Raw genomic sequence first — 27,077 nt, 5'->3', positions numbered from 1 at the left:
AGGCTAGGTGGAATCTAATAAGAATGAAAAGTAATGGTGAAACCAGATAGGGGAGGAATGCTGGGCAGATGGAGACATTGCGGGGAGGGCAGAGATCGAATGGAGAGAATGTGTGTTAAAGGACGAGGAAGGAACCAGGTTTGGGGAGGGAGGGGTTACTGGGTAAGAGAGGGTTGGATGAGGGGTGAAAGTTAGTAGCACAGTTGATAAAATTAATGAGTTCCACAGAGGTCCAGGAGGCAACACCAATGCAGTTGTCAGTGTGGCGGAGAAAGAGATGTGATGTGTTGCCAGACAAAGTTTGGAACAAAGACTGCTCCGCATAACCAACAGAGAGGCAGGCACGGCTAGGGCCCACACAACTGCCATGGCAACACAAATGATTTGCAAAAAGAGGAATCAAAAGGGAGAGTTGTTCAGGGTGAGAATAAGTATATGCAAGTGGAGGAGAGTGTTAGTAGAGGGGAAATTGGTTGTACCAATGTTCTAGAAAGAAATGGAGGGCCCTAAGACTTTCCTGATGGGGAATGGAGGTGTGTAGAGACTGAACATCCCTGGCAAAGATGAAGACATTGTGGTGTTTTGGATGTAGGTGGGAACGGACTGGACAAGCGCAATAACGTGAAGTCAAAATGTAAGGAGGTGAATGAGGCAAGACCAGGCAGAAACAATGAGCCTACCAGGATAGTCCTGATTGTGGATCTTGGGGAGGAAATAAAGGTGGAATTGGGGAACATAAAATTGAAGGCTTGTTTGGGGGTGCAGGGGGCGGGAGTAGATGAATACCTTTTGATGTCATAGGCGAGACAGTGGCCTAGGGCTCAGTATTAGGATCTTGTTCCAAGTGTAGGTATGGGGAGGATTTGGAGAGTTCCATTTATCTAGCTCTACAATGCAGCAGTCAGTCTGTCAAACCACAATGGCACCACCCTAGTCTGCCCTAGATGATGAGGTAGAAGAGCTGAACATCATGACCACACCCCTTCCCATAAGGGCACCATCCCTTCCATCTTCTCCATCCACACCACATCTTCTCTTATGCTTTCCATTCCAGGATGCCATGTTCCCATAGACAGAACAAAGATGGAGTTCCCTTGGTCCCTACCTGTCACCCTACCATCCTCCACATCCAGCACACCATTCTTCATTGATCCCACTAGCTGTGATGCAAGCCCACCACTTCCCACCCTGTTTCGCCTTCCACAAGGGCCATTCTCTCCACCACTCCCTCCCTGGTTTGTTCACATAATTCTCCAGTTTCAGGTAACCTGCAACCTCTCTGTCCCTTTCGCTCTCAGTTTCCCCCCAGGTCCTCTTGCTCGCCTTCACTCACCCTGTTACCCAGTTTTTCTCACTCTTTCATGGTTCCATCTACCCATCGCTCTCTCTCTCTCTCTCTCTCTCTCTCTCTCTCTCACACACACACACACTCACACTCACATTCTACTCACAATCCCCTCCTCTTCCCCTCTTCTTTCAGATGTGCAGAAGGTTCTTGGGAGACTTGTTCAAAGCTCCCTGAAAGTGGATTGGGTAGTTTTGTTTTAAAAAAGCTTACAGCATGCTTGTCTTCATTGATCGGGACATTGAGTGTAATGGTCGCTATGCCATGTTGCTGCTGTATAAGATTTGGTTTAGCCACGGTAGGAGTATTGTGTGCAGTTTTGGTCACCACATTAGTGAAAGGAGTGGAGATTTTGGAGAGGGTGCAGAAGAGTTTCACCAGGGTGTTCCTGGAGAATTTTAATCGGGAGAGGAGGGCAACCTGGCAGAAGTGCATTAAATTATAAGAGGCATTGATGTGGTAAACAGTCTTTTTTAAGATGGTAATCTCAAATCTGACAGGGGAAAATTTTAAAATAGATTTGTGAGGTAAATTCTTTTGTATAGAGTGGAAACTGCCTGGTGAAGTGGTGAAAGCATACTGTTTATGTTAGCAAAGTTAAATATTTAGACAGACACATGTACCAACAGGGATGAGAGGAATGTGGTACCTTGTGTAAATAGGATTGGTATAGATTGATGTTGGAGACATTTTTCTATTAAAACTGCACACTGAATCTGACATTCACCTCAGGCCCTGTCGCTTTCTTAGTTACAGCTCATATCGGGACAGCCCACAAATAAGATCTCACATACAGCAGTGGTGAGGTTTCTTGAACAAGTTGGTTTATTCAGGCCCTTTTACATCATACACTGTTCAAAACAGCTGTGAAATACTCCACTAACCAAAAAACATCCTGCAATTCACATTAGAATAGTTACATACAGATTACACAATTTCTTCAGTAACCCTCTTAATTTTTGTAGTAGTTAATCATTTTATTTCTGCACTAGTTACCTCTATCAGCCCATTAGACCTGTTTCTTCCCAACTATTAGCCTATTTTCCCATTATTCCTCCTACAGCTGGCATCATGGTTGGTGTTAGTATCATGTGTCAGATAAGGGGCAACTCAGGTGTGGATGACAGATTTCCTCCCTGAAAGGCATGAGTGAAGGAAATGTATTTTTTTGATAAATATGTGGTATTATGATTACCATTACTAGTTATTTATTTATCCCAAATTCCAGATTATTAACTGAAATTAAACTTCACAGATTCAGTAGGATTTGATCTTGAACCTGCTGAATTGTTAGTCTTGTAATTTAACAGCTGTGTCACTACCCTATCATTACCATCCTGAAGATTCATTCATACGATGCAGGAAACAAAAATCAACTGTTGGTAATAATACTTGCTTTCCCACTATATTTCTGCTTTTTAAATCCTCAATAACTGCTTTTATTACAGATTATTCTTTGTGGGAGCAAGAGAAGGTCATTTGCCCAACCTCCTTTCAATGATTCACCCAAATCTCTTTACCCCTCTACCATCATTAATATTTACTGTAAGTATCTTGAAGTTGACATTTTCTTGTACAAGCAGAAAGGTGAATTACTGCTGAAATACTGTTTTAATATGTTTTCAAAGTACTTTAATGAGGTTTAGGTGGTTATGCAAAATAGCAGCATATACTAAATGCAGAACAGTGGTTTGTGAATTTATTACCATACCTGCTTTTTTTATTTTTGATTCAATCTTAAATTTCTGCTTGTCAGAATCTTACCTGCAGATTTGGGATACACGCATTTATAGATTCTGACAAACACGTAGAAAAAGACATGCATTTAACAAGGTGAATTTGAGAAAGAAAAAGACTTGCATTTCTGTATTGTCTTTAAGTATCTTGCATAATGCTCCAAAGTGCTTTGCAAAATGAGGAATACTTCTTTGAAGTGCTGTAATGCAGCAAAAGTGCTAGGCAATTTGTGTACAGCAGGATTCCAAAAGCAGTACAAGTTGAGTGCCCTTATCCAAAAGTACAAAATTCAGATTTTTTTTGAGTTGCTGACAAGACATCACAAATGGGAAATTCCACAAGGTGCTGAGAAGGCTCCTAAGTGATGCGCAGGTCTCTGCGCATCACAGTCAGTTCTGAGAAGTGACCTCACGTACGAAAGTTAATGAAAAATAGTAAAACACGCCATAAAGCAAAAAATGAAGATCTCGATCGTGTATTGAAAGAGTGGATTTGTTAGCGTTGGAGTGAACATATGCTGCTTAACATTATGCTGATCATGAAGCAAACAAAGATCTATCATGACAAACTGAAAATTGAAGGGAATTGTTTCATGCACAAAAAAAAATATAAAAGTAACGCCACCCCCGTCAGTTACTTGATTTCAGACTTTCCTCAGTATAGATGAAAGATCATTGACCTAAAATGTTAGCTCTATTCTTCCCTCCACACAAGCTGCCTGGTTTGTTGAGTATTTTGATGATTTTGTTTATATTTGTTAATGTCATTTTCAGATAGGCTGCCAATTTTACCGTTACTATTTACAAGTTTAAAATTAAGTTATTTTTTAACAGAAGAATTCTATTTAAATATGTAAATCTTTGAAACTCCATCTTTCTTTGATGATAATGCTCCTTGCTTTCGTTTTTCTAGTGTTGGATGACCTTGATGTATGCATTTTCTGTCGACATATACTCTGTCATTAACTTCTTCAGTTTCTTCAATTGGCTGTGCATTGCATTAGCTATTATTGGAATGATGTGGCTACGCTATAAGAAGCCAGAAATGGAACGGCCAATAAAGGTAAATGACCAGCTGCAGTTCTGTTCAAATACAAAGGCAACAATGTTCAATCATTTTTACCATGTGAGAGTAATTCATTACTTTGAATGACTATTTTATTTAAATAAATCATCAAAACATTGGCCTCCAATTATCTATGCTCAGCAATTATTTGCACAAAAATTAGTATTTTTTGGCTGTTTTGATAGCTGTACTGGATGAAAGCAAAACGTTTTACGCAACAGGGAGAGAAACAAAGTATTAAATCGGCTAATTACCTTGGCACAGTCTTGGTGCCATTCTAGATAATTACTTCTTAAACTGTTTTGAAAGAGACTTGAGAGTAGATCATCTCGTCAGCAGCCATGGACCAATGTAACGCAAAGGTGATGTAAACAACAGCACATTTAAGAATCAAGATTATCCACGTTCAATCCTGAGGCTAGTTATTTGGCTCAAAGTGACATTTTTCAAGGAATGTGAGAAAAGTACTTTGTTTATTCCAATGAAACAAAATTATCAAGTTTAATGGAAACCTGGCAAAAATTATACAGCTATGTTTTTGAATATCATCTTCCTTGCATAAATTAGATTTAAACATCCTTTTCACTGTCTCTTTTATGTTAAAACTACAAATTTAAATTATTGTTTAAGAATGGTGTAAAAAGAACTTTTTTCCCTTGATTTTGAGTGTCTTAGATGATAAATGAGGATAAAGCAGCAATAAAGTACAAATAAAAGTTTAATAATGATGAAGGTTAAAAGCAATTTGTTTTTCTTTCTTATCTCCTACAGTTTAATATCATTCTCCCAATCATTTTTGTGCTTGCCTGCATTTTTTTGATCGTTGTATCCATATGGATGACACCTGTGGAATGCGCCATTGGTTTTGCCATAATCCTCTCCGGAATTCCAGTTTATTACATAGGAGTTTACTGGAAAAACAAACCCAAGTGGCTTTTGAATACAATCGGTATGCATATTTATGATCATTTCTAATATTGTACATTTTATTGTTTGGGTTCATGTGTATTAACTAAGCTGATCCTTTATACAGCATCACCTAGAACCTTATGAAGATGTGTGTTTAGCAGTAATATTAATGATAATGTTAACCACGTTGTGTTCTAATCATGAATTTTGGGTACACACTACTAGGCTGTGAAATAAAACAGGGAAATGATGGAAATGCTCAGCACATCAGGAAAAAACAGTTAACATTTCAAGTCTGGAACCCTTAATCAGAATTAGGAAAGAGCAGAATAAAAGGAATATATTTGATGGGGTTACACCAGCTGACTTAATGTGATAATTAAGTAGCAGCTAAGCTTATTTGCCTGTGTAATGTGTTGCTAATAGTCAGGTACTGGAGCATGTCCATCAGGTTAGATGATACAAAAAAACTGAGCCAAATAGAAAACTGACAGAAGTGGCCGGTTCTGACACAGACAAGAAAGAAAGAATGAACTGCCCAAAGGTGTTATTGATCTTGCATCCAATGAAGAAAAATAAATGCTTTTCATTGTAAGTTAAAGGTTACATGGAGCTTAGAAAAATAGAGGGCTATGGGTAACCCTAGGTAATTTCTAAAGTAAGTACATGTTCGGCACAGCATTGTGGGCCGAAGGGTCTGTATTGTGCTGTAGGTTTTTCTGTTACTATGTTATATGGTCAGTAGCAATAAGTGTTCTTGCTTCTCTCTGAATTTTATTGGTCAGAGTGTGTTTTAATGAGTGAAAATTGCCCTCTCTAGGATATCCTCTTCAGCAATGAAGAGTTCGTGGCCATTTTCAGACTAGGGGGCTGCTGCAACAAAAGGACACTTCTGAGACAGCTTTCCGAATTAAACTTGGAGCAGTGACAGGGATCTGGTCAACTGCAACTCCTGGGAGAGAGAATTACCCTGGGTGGGTGTAGAGTTAGATAGAAATTGGAATAGAGCTTAGATTAGAGGTGAAGTTCGGGGGAATTGTGTTTAAAAATTAACATTAGTGCATCAAAAGAAATCCTCTACTCAACCCATGATAAATTACTTAATTTCCTTTTTTTATGCCTCCTTGGCAATAAAACTAGTCAGCGAACATATTTCACCATTTGAACTATCCTCCCTTAAAAGAGTAGTCATCATTTCAGCTACCCAGCTACAACATTAAAAGAGCAAATCAGGCAAGTCCTTCAGCAAGCTTGGAGTCAGCTCCTATCTAAATGACAGGAACCAGAGCTTTTATTCTCCAGCACCTCTTTGAGGGTATACTACCACATTAACCTTAATGGCTGAAAGCGTGCCTATCACCAGCATTTTGTTAGTTCATTAGTAACAAGATTTTCATCTTTCTTGCAGATACTATTACGATTTTCTGTCAAAAGATTTTGGAGGTGGTACCTCAAACTTCGTAAGAAAATTAAGCTCCTTAAGAAAAACGCACAAATAATCAAGCAAAAGAGTCGCAATTACATGGTCCAAAGTTCACTTTTGTTTATTGGAATTATTTCTGTTTATCTTCAAGGTGAAGATTAATTTGTCATGTCAAAATCTTTTGAGAAGTCATCATGTCATCCTTTTATTAGAAAAGGACTCTGTTGTCTAATACTACATCTGGGTGATGAACATGTGATGTGCTTTAAGTGTTTATATGTGTGCTCTTGTCGGTTTTTCATGCTAGGTCAATGACAGTTCTTGCTGCTCTGTGTTCCATTTTAAATATGTAATTGAACACATTTCAGAAACCCTTGTGCCTGCTATAAAATCCAGGATGTAGATAGGACTAAATTCTTAAAAACAAAATCTGGGAAAGATTGACTTTTTCATTTTGACCTCCAGGGATTCTTCTACATTGAGTGCTTCAGAGAAAAAGCATTTTATAATCTTAAGTACTGGGTTCTTTAGTCAAAACTGCATTTAAAACTCCTCATGGATTCCTGATTTTCGTAATCCTTTTGTAATTCATTTTAGTTGAACATGTTTAAAGACTAAATGTGCACATTCTCTGGTCAACAGCAAACTGCTGCTTTATTACGGGAGCATTTTACCTGTGCTGTCAGCAGAGACCAATGGTACAATTTCCCTCAACATCCCAGACTTTGGAAGTGAAAATTAGTCAAGGTGCTTTTTTCACTTTCTCTTGAAGTTGGAGGTGTTATTAAATTTTAGCTATTTACTACAGGATCTTGTCTTTGACTCCTCCACAATTAAATAATTTGCTGCCGCTCCTGATCACAACTCATTCTTCAGTCAAATGTATGAGATACTGGATGGTATCCATTATTTGTGGATCCAAGTTTTAGTATGAATGAATGCCTCAGATTTTTGTTATCACCTCTGAAATACTTCATATTACTGTGCAAGATTTAGTGGGGTTGGTGGGGCCATTTTTAAGCAAACAAAAGCTCTCACAACATGCGGTACCCTTCCAGTATGGGTACCTGCTGTTACTTATTTCTGAAGAGTGACTGCATATTCTACCTGATATAAGGTAAATGACTCCACCAGAATCATTGTTTTTAACCCTAGAATAAAAATAATTCTAATTGCAAAGAGTTAGGATCAATTGGTTTTAAAGGAACTGTTTATTATTTAATTTATTAAAATTAGCATTTGCATATCTTCGATATCTGCTGAGGCAACTATGAGAACTATGTTTTATTTATAAGAATTGAATCACTGATTTGTTGTTACATAATTCTTCGAAGAATTTTCTGAAGATGCAAAGTGTTTATGAATGTATCAGCAGTGTGAAGAATGAGAATATTTTTCTTCAGCATTGTACTTTCTTCTTGCTTCTAATTTATGTGAAATGTTTCTGACATAAACAAGTTAAATATCACAGCAGTAAACCAGATTTCACACACAATTGGTTCACACACAATTCATCACAATCTTGTATAGAAGTCTATGGAGCAATAAATAGGTCAATTGCAGACTTGGCTTCTAATCTGTTATTTTATTTCGCATTGATTTTCTGTGTGCTGAGGAATTTAAAGATGCAATAATGAAAACTGCATGTAACTAGTTAACTATAATGCCTAATAAGTATTCTGGCTGCAAATGTATTTACTGCATTTTAAGACTAGTTTTGTTTGGTGATGTTGGTCTTGTTAAGGCTAGAGCATTCTCAATATAGTCCTGAAAATGTGTTTATGAACCATAGAACCATAGAAACTACAGCACAGAAACAGGCCCTTTGGCCCTTCTTGGCTGTGCCAAACTATTTTCTGCCTAGTCCCACTGACCTGCACACGGACCATATCCCTCCATACACCTCCCATCCATGTATCTGTCCAATTTATTCTTAAATGTTAAAAAAGAACCCGCATTTACCACCTCGTCTGGCAGCCCATTCCACACTCCCACCACTCTCTGTGTGAAGAAGCCCCCCCCCCCCAATGTTCCCTTTAAACTTTTCCCCCCTCACCCTTAACCCATGTCCTCTAGTTTTTTTCTCCCCTTGCCTCAGTGGAAAAAGCCTGCTTGCATTCACTCTATCTATACCCATCATAATTTTAGATACCTCTATCAAATCTCCCCTCATTCTCCTACGCTCCAGGGAATAAAGTCCTAACCTATTCAACCTTTCTCTGTAACTGAGTTTCTCAAGTCCCGGCAACATCCTTGTAAACCTTCTCTGCACTCTTCCAACCTTATTTATATCCTTCCTGTAATTTGGTGACCAAAACTGAACACAATACTCCAGATTCGGCCTCACCATTGCCTTATACAACCTCATCATAACATTCCAGCTCTTATACTCAATACTTCGATTAATAAAGGCCAATGTACCAAAAGCTCTCTTTATGACCCTATCTACCTGTGACGACACTTTTAGGGAATTTTGTATCTGTATTCCCAGATCCCTCTGTTCCACTGCACTCCTCAGTGCCTTACCATTAACCCTGTATGTTCTACGTTGGTTTGTCCTTCCAAGGTGCAATACCTCACCCTTGTCAGTATTAAACTCCATCTGCCATTTTTCAGCCCATTTTTCCAGATGGTCGAAGTTCCTCTGCAGGCTCTGAAAACCTTCCTCACTGTCTACTACACCTCCAATCTTTGTATCATCAGCAAACTTGCTGATCCAATTTACCACATTATCATCCAGATCATTGATATAGATGACAAATAACAATGGACCCAGCACTGATCCCTGTGGCACACCACTAGTCACAGGCCTCCACTCAGAGAAGCAATTCTCTACCACCACTCTCTGGCTTCTTCCATCGAGCCAATGTCTAATCTAATTTACCACCTCTCCATGTATACCTAGCGACTGAATTTTCCTAACTAACCTCCCATGCGGGACCTTGTCAAAGGCCTTACTGAAGTCCATGTAGACAATATCCACTGCCTTCCCTTCATCCACTTTCCTGGTAACCTCCTCGAAAAACTCCCAACAGATTGGTCAAACATGACCTACCATGCACAAAGCCATGTTGACTCTCCCTAATAAGCCCCTGTCTATCCAAATGCTTGTATATTCTGTCTCTTAGTACTGCCTCCAATAACTTACCTACTACTGACGTTAAACTCACCGGCCTATAATTTCCCGGATTACTTTTCGATCCTTTTTTAAACAATGGAACAACATGAGCCACTCTCCAATCCTCCGGCACTTCACTCGTAGACAGCGACATTTTAAATATTTCTGCTAGGGCCCCCGCAATTTCAACACTAGTCTCCTTCAAGGTCCGAGGGAACGCTCTGTCAGGTCCCGGGGATTTATCCACTTTAATTTTCCTCAAGACAGCAAGCACCTCCTCCTTTTCAATCTGTACAGTTTCCATGGTCTCACTACTTGATTCCCTCAATTCCATAGATTTCATGCCAGCTTCCTTAGTAAATACAGACGCAAAAAACCTAGTTAAGATCTCCCCCATTTCCTTTGGTTCCGCACAAAGCCGACCACTCTGATCTTCAAGAGGACCAATTTTATCCCTTACAATCCTTTTGCTCTTAATATACTTGTAAAAGCTCTTTGAATTATCCTTCACTTTGACTGCCAAGGCAACCTCGTGTCTTCTTTTAGCCCTCCTGATTTCTTTCTTAAGTATTTTCTTGCACTTCTTATACTCCTCAAGCACCTGATTTACCCCCTGTTTCCTATACATTTCATACAACTTCCTCTTCTTCTTTATCAGAGTTGCAATATCCCTTGAGAACCAAGGTTCCTTATTCCTATTCAATTTGCCTTTAATCCTGACAGGAACATACAAACTCTGCACTCTCAAAATTTCCCCTTTGAAGGCTTCCCACCTACCAATCACATCTTTGCCAGAAAACAACCTGTCCCAATCCACGCTTTTTAGATCCTTTCTCATTTCTTCAAATTTGGCCTTCTTCCAGTTCAGAACCTCAACCCTAGGACCAGATCTATCCTTGTCCATGATCAAATTGAAACTAATGGTGTTATGATCACTGGAACCAAAGTGCTCCCCTACACAGACTTCTGTCACTTGCCCTAATTCGTTACCTAACAGGAGATCCAATATTGTATCCTCTCTAGTTGGTCCCTCTATATATTGATTTAGAAAACATTCCTGAACACATTTTACAAACTCTAAACCATCTAGACCCCTAACAGTAAGGGAGTCCCAATCAATGTATGGAAAATTAAAATCCCCTACCACCACAACTTTATGTTTCCTGCAGTTGCCTGCTATCTCTCTGCAGATTTGCTCTTCCAAGTCTCATTGACTATTGGGTGGTCTGTAATACAATCCCACTAATGTGGCCATACCTTTCCTGTTTCTCAGCTCCACATATAAGGACTCAGTAGACAAGCCCTCTAATCTGTCCTGCCTGAGCACTGCTGAAATATTTTCCCTAACAAGCAATGCTACTCCCCCACCTTTCATTCCTCTGCCTCAATCACACCTGAAACATCGGAACCCTGCAATATTAAGCTGCCAGTCCTGCCCCTCCTGTAGCCAAGTTTCACTAATTGCTACAACATCATAATTCCACGTGTCAATCCACGCCCTCAACTCATCCGCCTTCCCCGCAATACTCCTAGCATTGAAATATATACACCTCAGAAGATTTTTACCACCACTCACAACCTTTCTATCAGTGGATTTGCTTAAACTTTCAACATCATTTATTTTCACCCCAGCCACACTGTCAGCTTATGGATAATATTTAGATGACCCCAACTCTATTGGAGAAAAGATTAAGTGCTGCACCTTGACCTGAGAAGAGTCTTCTGGTGATCATTTCCTGCATTTCATTGTCTTCTGTAAAGCAGAGACCTAACATTTGTTTGTGTTTTTATTGCTGCTGTATGGAACATTGCAAGGCCTCTTGGCCAACAAAATGAACCCTGAATAAGCAATCCCCTTGGTACACTAAATGATAAATCGTCCCACTTTTTCACCATTCAGTAGATTCATAAAATCCAGAATCAGTGTTTACTATTTACACGAGTGAATTGCTCGCATTCCAATGCTAGATCTTGTCAATTTGTAAGATGCACAAAACAATCTTGTGAAGTTGTTTTACTTGTAATAAGTGGAAATGATATCAACTGTACTAAAAGTGATAATGTAAATGCACAATATTTAAAGATGGTTGGGAACTTGCTTTAAAAAATGTCGATCAGGTTTGCATTTCATTGCAAAGACGTTTAAGCTTCTGTAAGTCTCTATGTAATATATTGGAGTAATACTGGGGAAAAAAATCTTTTTAATGTTGACATACACATTTAATTTAACCACTGTATGTTTTAGTTCATTGAGGTAATTTATATTTTTTAAATTCTATTTTAAGTGTCCACCACAGGACGGCAGTGATTTTAAAAGAATGGATTTACTGGGTATGGGGTGGGGTAGAGGAATCTACCTCCACAATACTGCTTTTAAAGGCCGCATTCTGATCTGCATAGATATATGCCTAATCATCTCCTGACTTAAACCAATAAAAATACTTGTTTTTTTGTGTGTGGATTGACACTGAGACAATTAACTACGGAGATGCTCCTTTTCCTATTTAATATGTTCCTTTGGATTTGAAGAACATCTTAACACTGGTACAAACACCCGGCTTTTTTTTCTAGATCATAATTTTCTTATGTCTGCTAATGTTATAGCCAAGAAAACTTTTGTTTAGAAAATGTACATTTCATTATTGTAGACTCTCCTGGAAAATAAACAGCATTTTTCTATATACGTTCATGTCTAGTTGTCAAAGTCTATACTCGTGAGTGGTTTTGGGTGGGCAAGAGCCATGAAATCTATCACTCTCCACTGATGCTGCCTGATCTGTTGAATGTTTCTAAACTTGCACTGCCTTTTAATCTGCCATTAATCTCTAACCATGCAAGTACTCCACGATTAGTTTTGGCCACAATATTTTGTGTGACACCTCATTAAATGCCTTTTTAAAAGCCCAGATATGCACTGTTTTGCCCTTGTCTGTGTTGCCAGTTGGAGCCACAACAAAGAAGATTTCCTCTTCACAAAATCATGTTGACCTACAGTAACTTTAGTTTATCATTAAAAATTAATTCCAACATGGTAGTGTGGAAGCTAGCACAATGCCCTGGAGTACTAGCCATCAAGTTTAAATTCCCACCACTGTAAGAAGCTTGCATGTTCTCCCTATGACCGTGCGCGTTTCCTCTGTGTGGATTTCTCTTTGGGTAAAAGTAACTTTTCTCTAATCATACTCCTTGTTTTGACTTTGTGAGGAAAAACAAATTCCTCCTTTTAATCCAGCACTGGTAACACTCCTGAAATGTTTCTGTACTTTCACTGTTGCTATTGTATAGTGACCAGAACTTTAGCCAATACCGAACCTGTGGCATGTTCAATGCTTCATACAGTTTCAGCATAATCTCCATATTACAATAACTTTGGCCTTGAAAAGTAAATGCAAATACTTTTGAATACCATCTTAATTATTTTACCCATCCTTCCACCTTCAATTATCTACACCTACATGTTCTAAGGTCTCCATTCCTCAATGCTGTTCAGTGTCCTACTATGTATTTTGTACTGTTATGTTTGCTTTTCCCAAAAGCATTGCCTTTGAATTGAATTCCCTTTGCCTCTTCTGCCAACAAGACTAGGTATTGTCATCCTGCAGTTAACCAATTTCCAGCTAACTAAGAATCACACAATGTTTCTATTTTTGTCTGTCAATTTCTCAATCAGAGCCCCTAGTTTAAGTCCGCTCATCAATATGTGTCACATAATGTTCTGTGCCGTAAGACACACAAGGTATAGGAGCAGAAATAGCCAGTTAAATTATTTTCCCATTCAACCCCGTTCTCCTGTTTCTCCCTGTAACCTTTATCACCCTAACTAAGCAAAAGCCTCCACTTTAAATATTTCCAATGACTTGGCCTCCAGTCATCTGTGACAATGAATTCCACAGATTCACCAGCCTAGCTTAAGTATTTTATCTTCTGTTGTTGCTCTGGTCTCTGTTCCTATATTATCCTACCATTTATGGAAACATCCTCTCCATGTCCATTAGGCCTTACAATATTCAGTAGGTTTCAATGGGATCTCCCTTCATTCTCCTAAATTCCAGTAAGTACAGGCATGGAGCTGTCAAACACTCCTCATTTGTCAACCCTTATTTTCCTGGAATAATTCTAGTAAACCTCCTCGGTTTGCAAGGTCTCCAATGCAGGCACATCTTGGATATAGACTGATTAATGCTTTACTTCTTCAGCATTACATCCTCGCATGTATATTCTAGTCCTCTGGAAATGAATGCTAACATTGTGTTTGCCTTCCTTACTACTGACTCAACCTGCAAGGGAACCTTTAGGGAATCCTGCGTGAGGACTCCCACGATCCTTTGCACCTCTGATTTTTAAACTTCCTCCTTGTTTAGAAAAGAGTGTGTGCCTTTAATCGTTCTACCAAAGTACATGACCAAACAGACAGGAGATTCTGTGGATGGGAACGGGACATCCGGATGGTACGTTGCCTCCCAGGTGCCAGGTTCGGGAACATCTCAGATTGCGTCCACAGCATTTTAGAGAGGGAAGGAGAGCAACTAGATGTCTTGATGCCTATTGGTACCAATGATGTAGAAGCAAAAGCAATGAGGTCCTGAAGAGAGAAATTAGTGAGCTAGGCAGAAAGCTGTGAAGCCATGACCCCCAGAGCAGTAATTTCTGGATTGCTACCAGCGCCATGTGCTAGTGAGTGTAGAAACAGGATGGATTAGCAGATAAATGCATCACTGAGAAGCTGGTGCAGGGGGCAGTGCTTCGGGATCTCTTTTGGGGGAGATATGACCTGTACATAGGGACGGTTTCCACCTGAGCCCGAGGGGGGCCAATATTCTCACAGGCAGGTTTGTTAGAGCTGTTGGGGAGCATTTAAACTAATTTGGCAGGGAGGTGGGAACTGAAATTAAGGGGCTCATAGAAAACAGGTGCAGGAGTAGGCCATCCAACTCAGAACCCTGCACCAGCCTTCCCTCCATACCCCTTGATCCCTTTAGCCACAAGGGCCATATCTAACTCCCTCTTAAATATAGCCAATGAACTGGCCTCAACTGTTTCCTGTGGCAGAGAATTCCACAGATTCACCACTCTCTGTGTGAAGAAGTTTTTCCTAATCTCTGTCCTAAAAGGCTTCCCCTTTATCCTCAAACTGTGACCCCTCATTCTGGACTTCCCCAACATCGGGAACAATCTTCCTGCATCTAGCCTGTCCAATCCCTTTAGGATTTTATACGTTTCAATCAGATCCCCCCTCAATCTTCTGAATTCCAACGAGTATAAGCCTAGTTCATCCAGTCTTTCATCATATGAAAGTCCTGCCATCCCAGGAATCAGGACAGGACAAATGGTAAAACAGTAACATAGCATGCAGTCAGTCTGTCAAGAAGAGCAGGCAGAAGACAGGACAAAATTGCAGCCAGAAGGGTGAGTATCAGTGCATTAGGGATGTAAAACCAAAAAGGGTAGCAAATACTGTATTCAAAGTGCTATTTCTCAATGCTCGGAGTGTAAGAAATAAGGTGGATGATCTTGTTGCACTATTACAGATTGCCAGGTATGATGTTGTGGCCATCACTGAATCATGGCTGAAAGATGGTTGTAGTTGGGAACTGAATGTCCAAGGTTACGCATTATATCAGAGGGATAGGAAGGTTGGCAGAGGGGGTGGAATGGCTCTGCTGGTAAAGAATGGCATCAAATCAGTAGAAAGATGGATATAGAATTGGAAGATGAATCCTTGTGGGTTGAGTTCAGGAACTGCAAGGGTAAAAGGACCCTGATGGCAGTTATATACAGGCCTCCCAACAATAGCTGAGAGGCGGACCACAGATTACAACGGGAAATTGAAAAGTTGTGTCAAAAGGGCAATGTTATGACAGTCATGGGAGATTTTAACATGAAGGTTGATTGGGAAAATCAGGTTGGTAATGGATCTCAAGACAGGAAGTTTGTTGAATGCCTACAAGATGGTTTTTGAGAGCAGCTTGTCATTGAACTTAGGGGATCAGCTATACTGGATCGGGTGTTATGTAATGAACTGGAGGTGATTTGGGAGCTTAAGGTAAAAGAACCCTTAGGAGCCAATGATCACAATATGATTGAGTTCAACTTGAAATTTGATAGAAAGTAAAGTCTGATGTAGCAGTTATTTCAATGGAGTAAGGGAAATTACAATGTATAAGAGAGGAGTTGGCCAAAATAAATTGGAAGGAGCTGTTGTCAGGGATGACAGCAATGGCGTGAGTTTCTGGGGAAAATGAGGAAGGTGCGGGACAAGTGTATTCCAAGAATGAAGAAATACTCAAATGGCAAAATAGTACAATCATGGCTGACAAGGGAAGTCAAAGCTAATGTAAAAACAAAAGAGAGGGTATACAACAAAACAAAAATTAGTGGGAAGTTAGAGGATTGGGAAGCTTTAAAAAACCTACAGAGAGCAACTAAAAAAACATTAGAAGGGAAAAGATGAAATATGAAAGCAAGCTAACAAACAATATCAAAGTGGATAGTGCCAGAGAACTGGAAAATTGCAAATGTCACTCCACTCTAGGAAAGGAGGAAGGCAGCACAAAGGAAATTATAAACCTGCTGGTGGTTTGATGCTTATTTTAAGAAGCTTTTTGTATGACGCATGGCTCCGGGGTTGTACACCTAATGGGTTTTTTTTCTCACTTTTTTTGTTTAGTAGGTTTTATTTGTTATCACAATTTTTTTTCAATCTTTTTTCAGTCTTTTTTGAGATATTGTAAGTGTTGTTACTTCAATGTACTCGTGTTATTTCTTTTGTATAATATAACAATAAAAAGATTTTAAAAGAAAAGGAAATTATAAACCAGTTAGTCTGACCTCAGTGGCTGGAATGATGTTGGAGTCAATTGTTAACAGTGAGGTTATGGAGTACTTGCTGACACAGGACAAGATAGGACAAAGTCAGCATGGTTTCCTTCAGGGAAAATCTCGCCTGATGAACTTGTTGGAATTCTTTGAGGAGATCACAAATAGGATAGAGAAAAGCGATGCAGTGGATGTATATTTGGACTTACAGAAGGCCTTTGACAATGTGCTACACACGAGGCTGCTTACCAAGTTAAGAGCCCATGGTATTAAAGGAAAGTTACTAACATGGTTAGAGCATTGGCTGATTGGTAGGAGGCAACAAATGGGAATAAAAGGAACCTTGTCTGGTTGGCTGTTGGTGATTCCTTGCCCATCCTCTGGGCTTCCCTCCTCCCCCTTTCTTTCTCCCTAGGCCTCCCGTCCCATGATCCTTTCATATCCCTTTTGCCAATCAACTTTCCAGCTCTTGGCTCCATCCCTCCCCCTCCTGTCTTGTCCTATCATTTTGGATCTCCCCCTCCCCCTCCCACTTTCAAATCTCTTACTATCTCTTCTTTCAGTTAGTCTTGACGAAGGGTCTCGGCCCAAAACGTCGACTGTACCTCTTCCTATAGATGCTGCCTGGGCTGCTGTGTTCACCAGCAACTTTTATGTGTGTTGCTCATTATATTTGAGCCAGTGTTTCTCGAGCAGCCAAAACTTTCTGCAGATGCGGTCATCAGGAACCACAATGGGGTTCACCAACTCCCACATCATACAGTTACAATACCACACCTGATGTTGCATCCCTACTTTAAATTTGTTGTAATAATGTAGTCTACTGTATAAAAAGCTTTACCTGTTTGGACATATGTGCCTCTTTGCCAAAGTCTCTTGAGCCAAAGCTTCAGACCTCAGACTCCTACACTAGCCCACTAACACAATAGCTGATCCAAAATAGTGTCCGCCTCTTCTCACTAAAGCCTCCTGGGCCAGTGCCTCAGTTCCCCACTCCAACACTGTCCACTCACACTATGGCTGCTCCACATAAACCCCACTTCCTTTTATTAGGCCAAGTGACTTGTCGTTTTCAATGGTTCCCACTCTCACTACTGCAAAGTGACTTCTGAATTCCCATTGTACTTTAACCATTATCATTTATGTTCCTGACCCAATTATGGATCCAGTCTATCATTGTCCCAGGGAATTCACAGGCTTCTACTTTTCCGATCAGCCTGCTGAAATTCATGACTGCATTATTCTTCTCTCATTAACCCTCCTTGATATCTCCTCCAAAGAAAGATCAGTCATGACTACCCTTAACAGGTCCATGCTAACAGCACTTTATTAATCTTCCTATTTCTTTGTGGTGATTGTTGTTGCGTGGTGAAATCGCTGGAGAAAATTACTGGTAGATACAAAGCAGCTTCTTTATTTGACAAAGCAAGATATAGCAGGGATCGTAGGCATTGTATGGCGATGCTTTCGGTGGAAAAGTTTCCAGGCCCAACGTGGGGCTCGATATTTTAAGTGCCAAACATCAAAGGAAAATTCCAGATTTACACAGTATAGACAATGCTTTCTTTTGAAACTACATACAAAATACAAACTTTACACCTCCTTATTTGCACCCATCCCACAGTCGCCAGCATTGTCTCGACTGGGATCCACAGCTTTTAGGAATCCATTGTTCAAAATTAAATCTACAATACATATTCAAGGAACAGAAGACTGGTAACCAAAGCCATTTGCTATATGTAAATGACCTAAACCCAAAAAATCACTCTAACAGTTCCTCCACTTGGTCCTCCTGGACAAAAGTAAATTTGTACCAGGAAAGGCCAATCTAGGAGGATCTACCCAAGTAGGGCAGCAAAAACACCCTGCCTCGAAATTCCCCCCAATTTTGTGTGCCTCGATATCTAAGCTAGCATCCTCTAATCGCTAACTACCAAATACTAAGCAGAGAGGTTGTTCCAAAAATTCGAACAAGTCTTTAGAAATAAGGCTTCTTTCCTGTGCCTGTTGGCTCTTTCCCTGCAGGCCAATTGCAGCTTCCTTGTCTTCACCCCTTCATTCTCTGGTTGCCAGAACTCCCTCTTTCCAGGGGCACCAGCAAGGTAAGTGCATGAGGCTCACAGGAGGCTCATTGGTGTACAGGAAGGGGTTGGGGTAGTCTCTATGTAAATTACTGCTCCGACCTCTTCCCCAGTGGCACCCCCTTCCGAACTGCCCAGTATATCACTGGCCCGACTGCTGAAAGATCCCAGCTCATTTGGGTTTACTCCTCATTCAGACTGGGGGTGACTGCCTTCAGATGCCATGTGCAGTCTGAAATGCCATCGAAGTTGTGGAACTTGCTGTCTCTGCTTTAACTTAAAATCCCTCTCCATCTATTTTTCAGTATCTTTTCTATTCTATGCTATTAATCTAATCATCTACCTTCAGCAACCAGCCTTTATTTACGGAGTAGCATCACCATCACACTTTAGCATGCTATTCACGGTTTTCCGTCATGCTCTCTGTGTTTTCTGCCATGCTTTCGGGGACTTCTGCCTTTGCGTTTCCTCCGGGTATGTTTTCATCAGCTGTGGTCAGGTCTGGCATGGCCAGCTGGTGTTCCTCTCTTAGGTTCTCTGTAATTACATGGTTACTGGGTACACTTGATCTCCCGCTCTGTCTGTGGGAGCAACAAGAGGGTGAGCTGTATGCTTTAACCTGAGTCCAGTGTTTCCACTGGCTGCCTCACCGAGTCTGCACCAAGACACAAGTACCATTGGTTATGAGTACCATCTGTGGTCCTATCCACCTGGGGGCAAACCCTGGCCTTTCCGGCAGCACTCTCACCATGACTTGGTTGCTGAGCTGTGGAAGGACTTAGCTCCTTTCCTGAATCTATTACGGCCCCTGCTTCCCTTAGGCTGTCTATTTCAAGGATAGTGCCCTCATTATTTGGACATACCCAGAAATACACTGGAAGCTGCACTTCCCCAATTTCGAGTATTTGCCACTCACTCCTTTCTGCTTTCACAGTTTTGCCTCCCACACCCCAAATATAAATAGCCTGTCCGGTTGTTGGCCAGGGTAGGTCAGTTATCGATACCGATGCCCCTGTGTCCACTAACATATTGTTTTGCCGTCCCCCTAACAATGCTGTTGTGTACATCTGCGGGTCACCAGCGCTGACAGTGGAGCCCGCCGCCACATCTTTTTCTGACCTAGGAGCTGTCTTTGCTAGCTCTTTGATCTGATCGACAGTCAGATTGGTCAGAATGGGCACCGATAGGGTGAGAGGCTGTGTGCCTGCTGTGACGTTCACCTCTTTTTCTTTCCTCTTTTTGGGACACTGCCTCCAACCATGTCCCAATAGGCCGCACCTGTAGCATATAAACTCTTTTACCCTCCTACGTCTATTCCAGCAGTTCCTTGCTTCGTGCCCTGGCTGCCGACAAACAAAACAAACTCTATGGGACATCACAGCAGCTGCATCCACTGTAGCCACATTACAGTATCTCTTGCATTTTCTTCGGTCTATCTCACTGGCCCATGAAACTATCACACAGTAGGTCGACCCTACCGTTGTGTCTAAGTCTAAAAGTTCCTGTTGGGCTGAGCTCAAGCCCTCCTTCATCATTTTCAGGAAGACTTGGTCATCCCTCCCTGGATTATCCAACCCAGGATATCCCTCCTCATATGCTTGATATTTACGTTCTGCATAATCTATGGCTGTCTCATCATCTCTCTGAGTCACTGCCATTATTGCTCCCCAGTTACTCTCGCCTCCCCCCAATCGCTGCCTCACTTCCCCTTTAAAAGAGCGATATCTTTCTTCATTACTGGCGATCCCGGTAGTTGCCCAGGTACCATCCCGCACCCCCTGGGCCACCCTGTTCCATATATTCCTTAGGCACTTCGCTCTTACCAACACGTGTATATCTTTAGGGTGCATCTGGTGAATTTCAACCATTTCAAATTCCAAATTCCCACATGCGACTTTAAGTGAGGGCAACTCTGACAAAATGCTCTGTTTCCCCCCGGGGGTGGAGGGCTTATGAATGGTCGTAATCATTGTCAAGGGCTGGCTTGGATCATCAGGGTTCACAACCTGACGTTGCTTGATCTCAATAGGTGCCATGCCGACAGATATATCTGGGTAAGAACTCTCCCTGAAATACTTCCACACTAATTCCCACAATACGCAAAGTATAAAAGACGGGTACCAGTTAAACAGCACATACTTAAAACCGCAGAGTACGTACTCCGCAATCTGCCACTTCAGAGCGCCTGAACTCATGGTGCCTGCTGGATTCCATTGCATCGCACTTGCAAAATGTGTATGTTTAAAATGCAGCTTCTCGAACGAGTATACACGCCCCTACTCTGGTGTCCCGAACCGTCGGTAACTGGTGGCTTAGTCTCACCAAGTTAACACGCAAAGTTTCCTCACTCACATAAACACACATGCATGCGCAGACTCTACTTTTATATCTACCAGTACAGCTCTCCGCGTTCATGATACCTCGTGTTCCCATGTACCACCGACCCGAACAGATCCAAGCGTGAGTACTAATTTAGAAAATACTCACCGACTTAGACTGCTAAGATCGCTGGCCACACGATGGTTCACGAAGGCATCCCACTCCTGACACCAAATGTTGTTTTGTTGAAGAAATCGCTGGAGAAAAATACTGGTAGATACAAAGCAGCTTCTTTATTCGACAAAACAAGGTACAGCAGGCATCATATGGAGAAGCTTTTGGTAGAAAGGTCTTGCTGGTCCAACATGGGGCTCGGTATTTTATGTGCCAAACATTAAAGGACAATTCTATATTTACACAGTATAGACAATGCTTTCTTTTGAAACTACATACAAAATTCAAACTTTACACCTCCTAATTCGCATCCATACCACAGACGCCAGCATTGTCTGGACTGGGATTCACAGCTTTTAGGAATCCATTGTTCCAAATCAAATCCACAATACATATTCAAAGAACAGAAGACTGGCAGCCAAAGTCATTTACTAAATGTAAATGACCTAAACCCAAAAATCACTCTAACAGTGATTTACAGTTCTTTTTCATAATTTACCAATCATTGATATGTCCCCTTCTTCCTTTCAGCAATGTCATAATAGTGGTTTTCTAATGCTCTAGCACAAGTCTATAGCCAAATGGTTTAGAAAACTGGCAATAGCCTCCATTTTCCCTTTTATGGAAAGATCCTGGGAGATCCCTGTTTCTTTATCCATTGTTAAGAATAGTAGGCATCCTTCTTGATATTTATCACATCCAGTATTTCCATATGTCAGTGACAAAATGTTACCTTATTTTGTCAAAGCAGAAGTATTCATCCAGAGCCATACCTATGTTTTCAAGCCCAATACTTTTTGTTTTCTATTAGACCGTCCTCTCTCCTTTCTAATCCACAATCCTTCATATAAATTAAACACCCGAGATTTTACTTGTCAATATGTTTTCATGTACCCTTTTTACCAGGTAAATTTTCTTTTTCATTTCATTCCTTGTCGTGATATATTTCTTGACTATCTGTAATGCTGAATTCTCCATTTCAGTCCTTCTTAATGCTGTATTGTACCCTTTATATCCAGATTTGGGATACCTTATTGAGACCATATTTGTTTAGAGACCACTGTCACTTCCTTTATTGCTTTTTGCTCACTTTACAAAAATCTGATGGTAGATTCATTAGCTCCTGTAGGTTACCCCTGGTGAAGCTGAGCGGCCAAAACAAAAATCAAAGCAGAGTTAATCGGCATGTGTGTGAATATAAATTCTGCAGGTACAAGGAAATTCAGGGAGGGAGAATGGGATTGCTCCATTGGAAGCCATCCAGTGGGATGAATGGCTCCTTCTGTGTTATAAGTGCCAGTTTCTTATTAACTTTTTCTTATAACTCAGTCTAGCAAATTTAGCATTTCCAAATTTAAAATATGGCCTCCTATATTATTTCCATAACAATGCAAAAGTAACTGAGGTGTAATTTTTAATCTAAAATGCCATTCACCCAACCACAATCTCCAAAACCTACAAACAACAAAGGCCCTTTTCTTTGGGCTTGTAATATACTAATTAAAATATATTTCAAATGCATTTTGAGAATTCTGCACTCCTCCATGTTTTAGCACAATTTCTGCCTCAGGTAGCTGAAATCTATTAATAATTGCTCTGTGGAACTAGCATTAATGCAAGGGTTAACATAATCTCTAGGCAAGTATAAATTGCAAACAGAGTGCAGACAGCACAGGCAAGAAAGTTCATTAAAGAACATAGCTTCCCTTTGCTCAGCAATATCCTTGTAAATGTCCTCTGTACTTTTTCAAATAAGGTTGAAAGAATACAGAGAAAATTTACAAGAATGTTATTGGGATTGGAAGACCTGGGTTATAAGAAAAGATTGAATAGGTTAGGACTTTATTCCTTGGAACGTAGAAGATTAAGAGGAGATTTAGTAGAGGGATACAAAATTATCAGAGTTATAGATAGGGTAAATGCTTTTTCCACTGAGATTGAGTGGGACTACAAGTAGATGTCATAGGTTAAGGGTGAAAGGTGAAAAGTTTAAAGGGAAACGTGAGAAGGAACTTCTTCACTTGATGGTTGTGAGAGTGTGGAATGAGCTGCCAACACATGTGATGCACGCAAGCTCCAGTTAATGTTTAAGAGAGGTCTGGACAGGTATATGGATAGTGGAGGTATGGATGGCTGTGGCCCAGGTACAGGTTGAAGGGACTAGGCAGTTTAAATGGTTCATCATGAACTAGAAAGGCTGAAGGGCCTGTTTCTATGCTGTTCTTTTCTACGACTCCATTGCAGGCTACTGGATCCATTTTGCTTATTGGAGATGAGATAAGAATGCAACAGAAGGAAGAAAAACACAGACCAACTAAGGAACGATTGTTTTACTAACTTCAAAGCATTATTGGTTGTCAGCTTGTAGTTTCTATTGACTTTTAACAACTATATGGTCGATGGTGGTTGATCTTACAAGTAAAGAATTCAAACATTCAGAATTACCAAATGGTCTATCGGTAACTGTGAGTCAATTCTGTATAAAAATGGCAGTTCCCTGTTCAGACTTCTGAATAGTGTGGGGACAGGGGCCACGCTGTTCTCCTTGTACGCAAGTAAAATAAAGTATGATTGAGGGTAGGAGTGCGAGTTTTCATAGTGCAGTTAATTGGCAATGACAGTTACTTAGAGGTTTCACTGAGATAGAATCATCATATGGGAGAAAGGAGTTCAGCCCCTATAGCTGATCAGTCCTAAATCCTAAGCAGCTCTTTTTTGAGCAAGCGACTGTATCTGCTGCAGGAATGCAAAGTTTCTTTCTTGTGGAGTAGCCACAGTTTGCTAACACCTTAGTCACCGACCTGCAGTGTTAAAGATTGAGGGTAATGTAATTGAGAGTAATGTAATACATAATTCAAAGCCACAGGCATTGAGTGAGGGTTCCGTTTAAGAGGCTGGTCTGAGGAGAAGACATAATTACTGTACGTAAAATACTTTTACTCAGCCTTGTATTCAGTTTTTAGAGTACAATAAGTTTGCTACTGCTTTTCTTAAACATAAAACGCCTCACGCCATTTTCCTTTGTGAAACCTACATTGGTGACCCCAATGCTCTAGGACGATTCCAGAATTATTGAATATGTTGGCCAACGCAGTGGCTTTGAAATTGCCAGAGTTTTGAAAGCAAAATGCTGTTGCTTAGCGCCGAGGCCCAATTCACACAGTGAGAAATCTCCACTGACAACACCAAATATTTCTATGTGGTTGCGTCACTCAGTAACTCCATGGCTGCGAGGGTGATGAGTCCACTAGAACAGCCACCTGAACGTGATAAATACCAATTGCAGAAAAGTCACCTTTTACAGACTTTTAGGCTATCGGAGTCTCAGCACGACAAACAGTTGCTCTGCTTGCTCGGCCTCGGCGATGCTAAGCCGTCAAGAGCTAATAGACCACATACTGTCTCTCATGGGAAATCACCATCCCTGTTTTATTTTTAAAGAACTCTTCATGCAGTGAATGCCTGATCAAGTTCACATAGCCCTTGCTAATCCACCCATAAAGGACTATAGGGAGCTTGCTAAAATGGCTGGTAGTCTACACTCAGCTTGGCAGTGGTGAATCATTCCACCTCCTTTCTCTACCTCAATAAGCCCAATCAGCAAGAGCCCCCAACATAAGCTCACCCACAGCTGCGATACAGACAACCACAAGGCCTGTATTTTTGCTATGGTCACTTTGGCGGGAATGCTAGGAAGTGCCGACGACCTTGCAGTGGTGGATACCAGCGCATCGGGACATCAGAGCTTTGTGAACTCTGTGGGTTCCAGATGCCAGGGATGTCTACTGTTCATTATGGACGTCCTTTCAGGGAGACATTTCCTCGGTGACATGGATGCTCAAGCGAGTGTGCTGTCAGCATCGCCTATGATGGGAAGGCAAAGAGCGATGAAACCTCGCTGGGGGTCACCAGTGGCAGCATGATCCAGACTTATAGGACACGATGGGTGACATTCTGCTGCAGAGGGCGACGGTACACATGGGACTTCCTCATGGCTAAAGTGGCTAGACCTCTGCTTGGTGAAAATTTCCTGTGTGCACAAAGGATTATTAGTTGTTCTTAAGAACTGCAGGCTTGTGGATGTCAAGGACTTTGGGTTGTTACCCTGTTCCCCCAGCAAGTTCCCACAACGACTCTGTCAAGTACAGGCACCACTGCACGTGAGTTCACTTGACTGCTCAGCAAATTCTCAGACTTCACCAAGCCCACATTCACCACTTCAGTCAAAAAACATGGGGTTGAGCACCGTATTTCTACAACTGGCCCACCACATGCCCACGCACGTAGACTGGATCCAGAAAAACTGGCGACGGCGAAAGCTGAGTTTGCCAACTTGGAAAGATTTGGCATTGTACACCTGTCAAATAGTCCCTGGGCTTTGCCTCTCCATATGGTCCCTCATTCTGATGGTGATTGCTGACCATGTGGCAATTACCTCCACCTTAACGAGGCCACCAACCCCAATTGTTACCCAGTCCCACACATCCAAGACTTTACAGAATGTTTAGCTGGAAAATTAATTTTTTCTAAAGTGATTTAGTTAAGAGCTACCATCAGATGCCTGTGTGCTCGAAGAACATTTCCAAAGTGACTGTGATAACCCTGTTTGGCCTCTTTGAGTTTCCACGCATGCAGTTTGGGCTGAAAAATGCAGCACAGACTTCCCAATGACTGAGGACTCTGTATTAAAAGACAGATCTTTTTGTTTACCTGGATGACATAGTTGTCACCAGTGCATCCAAATCTGAGCCTGTGTCACAATACTGCACACTTTTCAAGCACTTGAGCCAACACGAGTTGATTATTAACCCCACTAAATGCCAGTTTAGGTTGTCAACCATTGACTTTCTCGATCATTGCATCTCTGCAGAAGGTGCAAAACTCCTCCCATCAAAAGTAGTCGCTATTATGGACTTTCTACCACACTGCACCACTAAAAATCTACGGGAGATTTTTTTCTGTCACTACTTCACTGCTGAATTTATGCTTTCCCTGTATAGTATGCTTCAAAGCAATACCCCTAATCACTTGCTTGACTGATCAGTGGACATGACCAGAGCAATGGATGGCGCCAAATGAGTTCTTTCCAATGTGACCGTACTGGCACACCCGCTCCCCAATGCACCTATATCCATTACTACTGACCCTTCATTCAATGCTGTGGGTGCTGTGCACGAGCAGTTGGTCAGAGACGTGTGGCAGCTACTTGCCTTCTTCAGCAGCTGCGTCCCCCAGAAAGAAAATCCAGCACCTTTGACCATGGGCTTCTCGGTGTCTATCTGACCGTCTATCATTTTTGCTCTCTTCTAAAGGGTTGCCATTTCACACCGTTCGTTGACCACAAACCCCTCATGCACAAAATGGCAAAAATATCAAACAACACACATAAAAGTTGCTGGAGAATGCAGCAGGCCAGGCAGCATCTCTAGGAAGAGGTACAGTCGACGTTTCGGGCCGAGACCCTTCGTCAGGACTAACTGAAAGAAGAGCTAGTAAAATATTTGAAAGTGGGAGGGGGAGGGGGAGATCCAAAATGATAGGAGAAGACAGGAGGGGGAGGGATGGAGCCAAGAGCTGGACAGGTGATTGGCAAAAGGGTTATGAGAGGATCATGGGACAGGAGGCCTAGGGAGAAAGAAAAGGGGGAGGGGAGAAAACCCAGAGGATGGGCAAGGGCTATAGTGAGAGGGACAGAGGGAGAAAAGGGAGAGAGAGAAAAAGAATGTGTGTATATAAATAAATAATGGATGGGCCTGTCCCATGATCCTCTCATATCCCTTTTGTCAATCAACTGTCCAGCTCTTGGCTCCATCCCTCCCCCTCCTGTCTTCTCCTATCATTTTGGATCTCCCCCTCACCTTCCCACTTTCAAATCTCTTACTAGCTCTTCTTTCAGTTAGTCCTGACGAAGGATCCCGGCCCGAAACGTCGACTGTACCTCTTCCTAGAGATGCTGCCTGGCCTGCTGCGTTCACCAGCAACTTTTATGTGTGGTGCTTGAAATTCCAGCATCTGCAGATTTCCTCATGTTTGTGTTTTTAAAAATATCAAACACTTGGTTTGCACGGCAGCAATGCCAGCTGGCCTACA

General features: G+C 41.3%; 1 protein-coding gene and 1 long non-coding RNA gene across 2 annotated transcripts in view; one reads left to right on the top strand and one right to left on the bottom strand.

Moving 5' to 3' along the window:
* Window positions 1–12,276, top strand: part of slc7a5 (solute carrier family 7 member 5) — a 55,255-nt gene extending 42,979 nt beyond the window's left edge. The window contains exons 7-10 of the mRNA XM_072279726.1: window positions 2,794–2,890; window positions 3,995–4,144; window positions 4,919–5,096; window positions 6,465–12,276. Of these exons, the coding sequence (XP_072135827.1) occupies window positions 2,794–2,890; window positions 3,995–4,144; window positions 4,919–5,096; window positions 6,465–6,520 (481 nt within the window). The 3' untranslated portion in view covers window positions 6,521–12,276. The remainder of the gene's footprint in view (window positions 1–2,793; window positions 2,891–3,994; window positions 4,145–4,918; window positions 5,097–6,464) is intronic.
* LOC140210607 (uncharacterized) overlaps window positions 4,914–27,077 on the bottom strand; it is a 97,571-nt gene continuing 75,407 nt past the window's right edge. Inside the window, exon 3 of the long non-coding RNA XR_011889261.1 lies at window positions 4,914–5,058. This is a non-coding gene — a long non-coding RNA (uncharacterized lncRNA). The remainder of the gene's footprint in view (window positions 5,059–27,077) is intronic.

Source organism: Mobula birostris, chromosome 15 (assembly GCF_030028105.1).
Source record: "Mobula birostris isolate sMobBir1 chromosome 15, sMobBir1.hap1, whole genome shotgun sequence".
Lineage (NCBI taxonomy): Eukaryota > Metazoa > Chordata > Chondrichthyes > Myliobatiformes > Myliobatidae > Mobula > Mobula birostris.
This window is presented reverse-complemented; position numbering and strand designations above follow the sequence as displayed.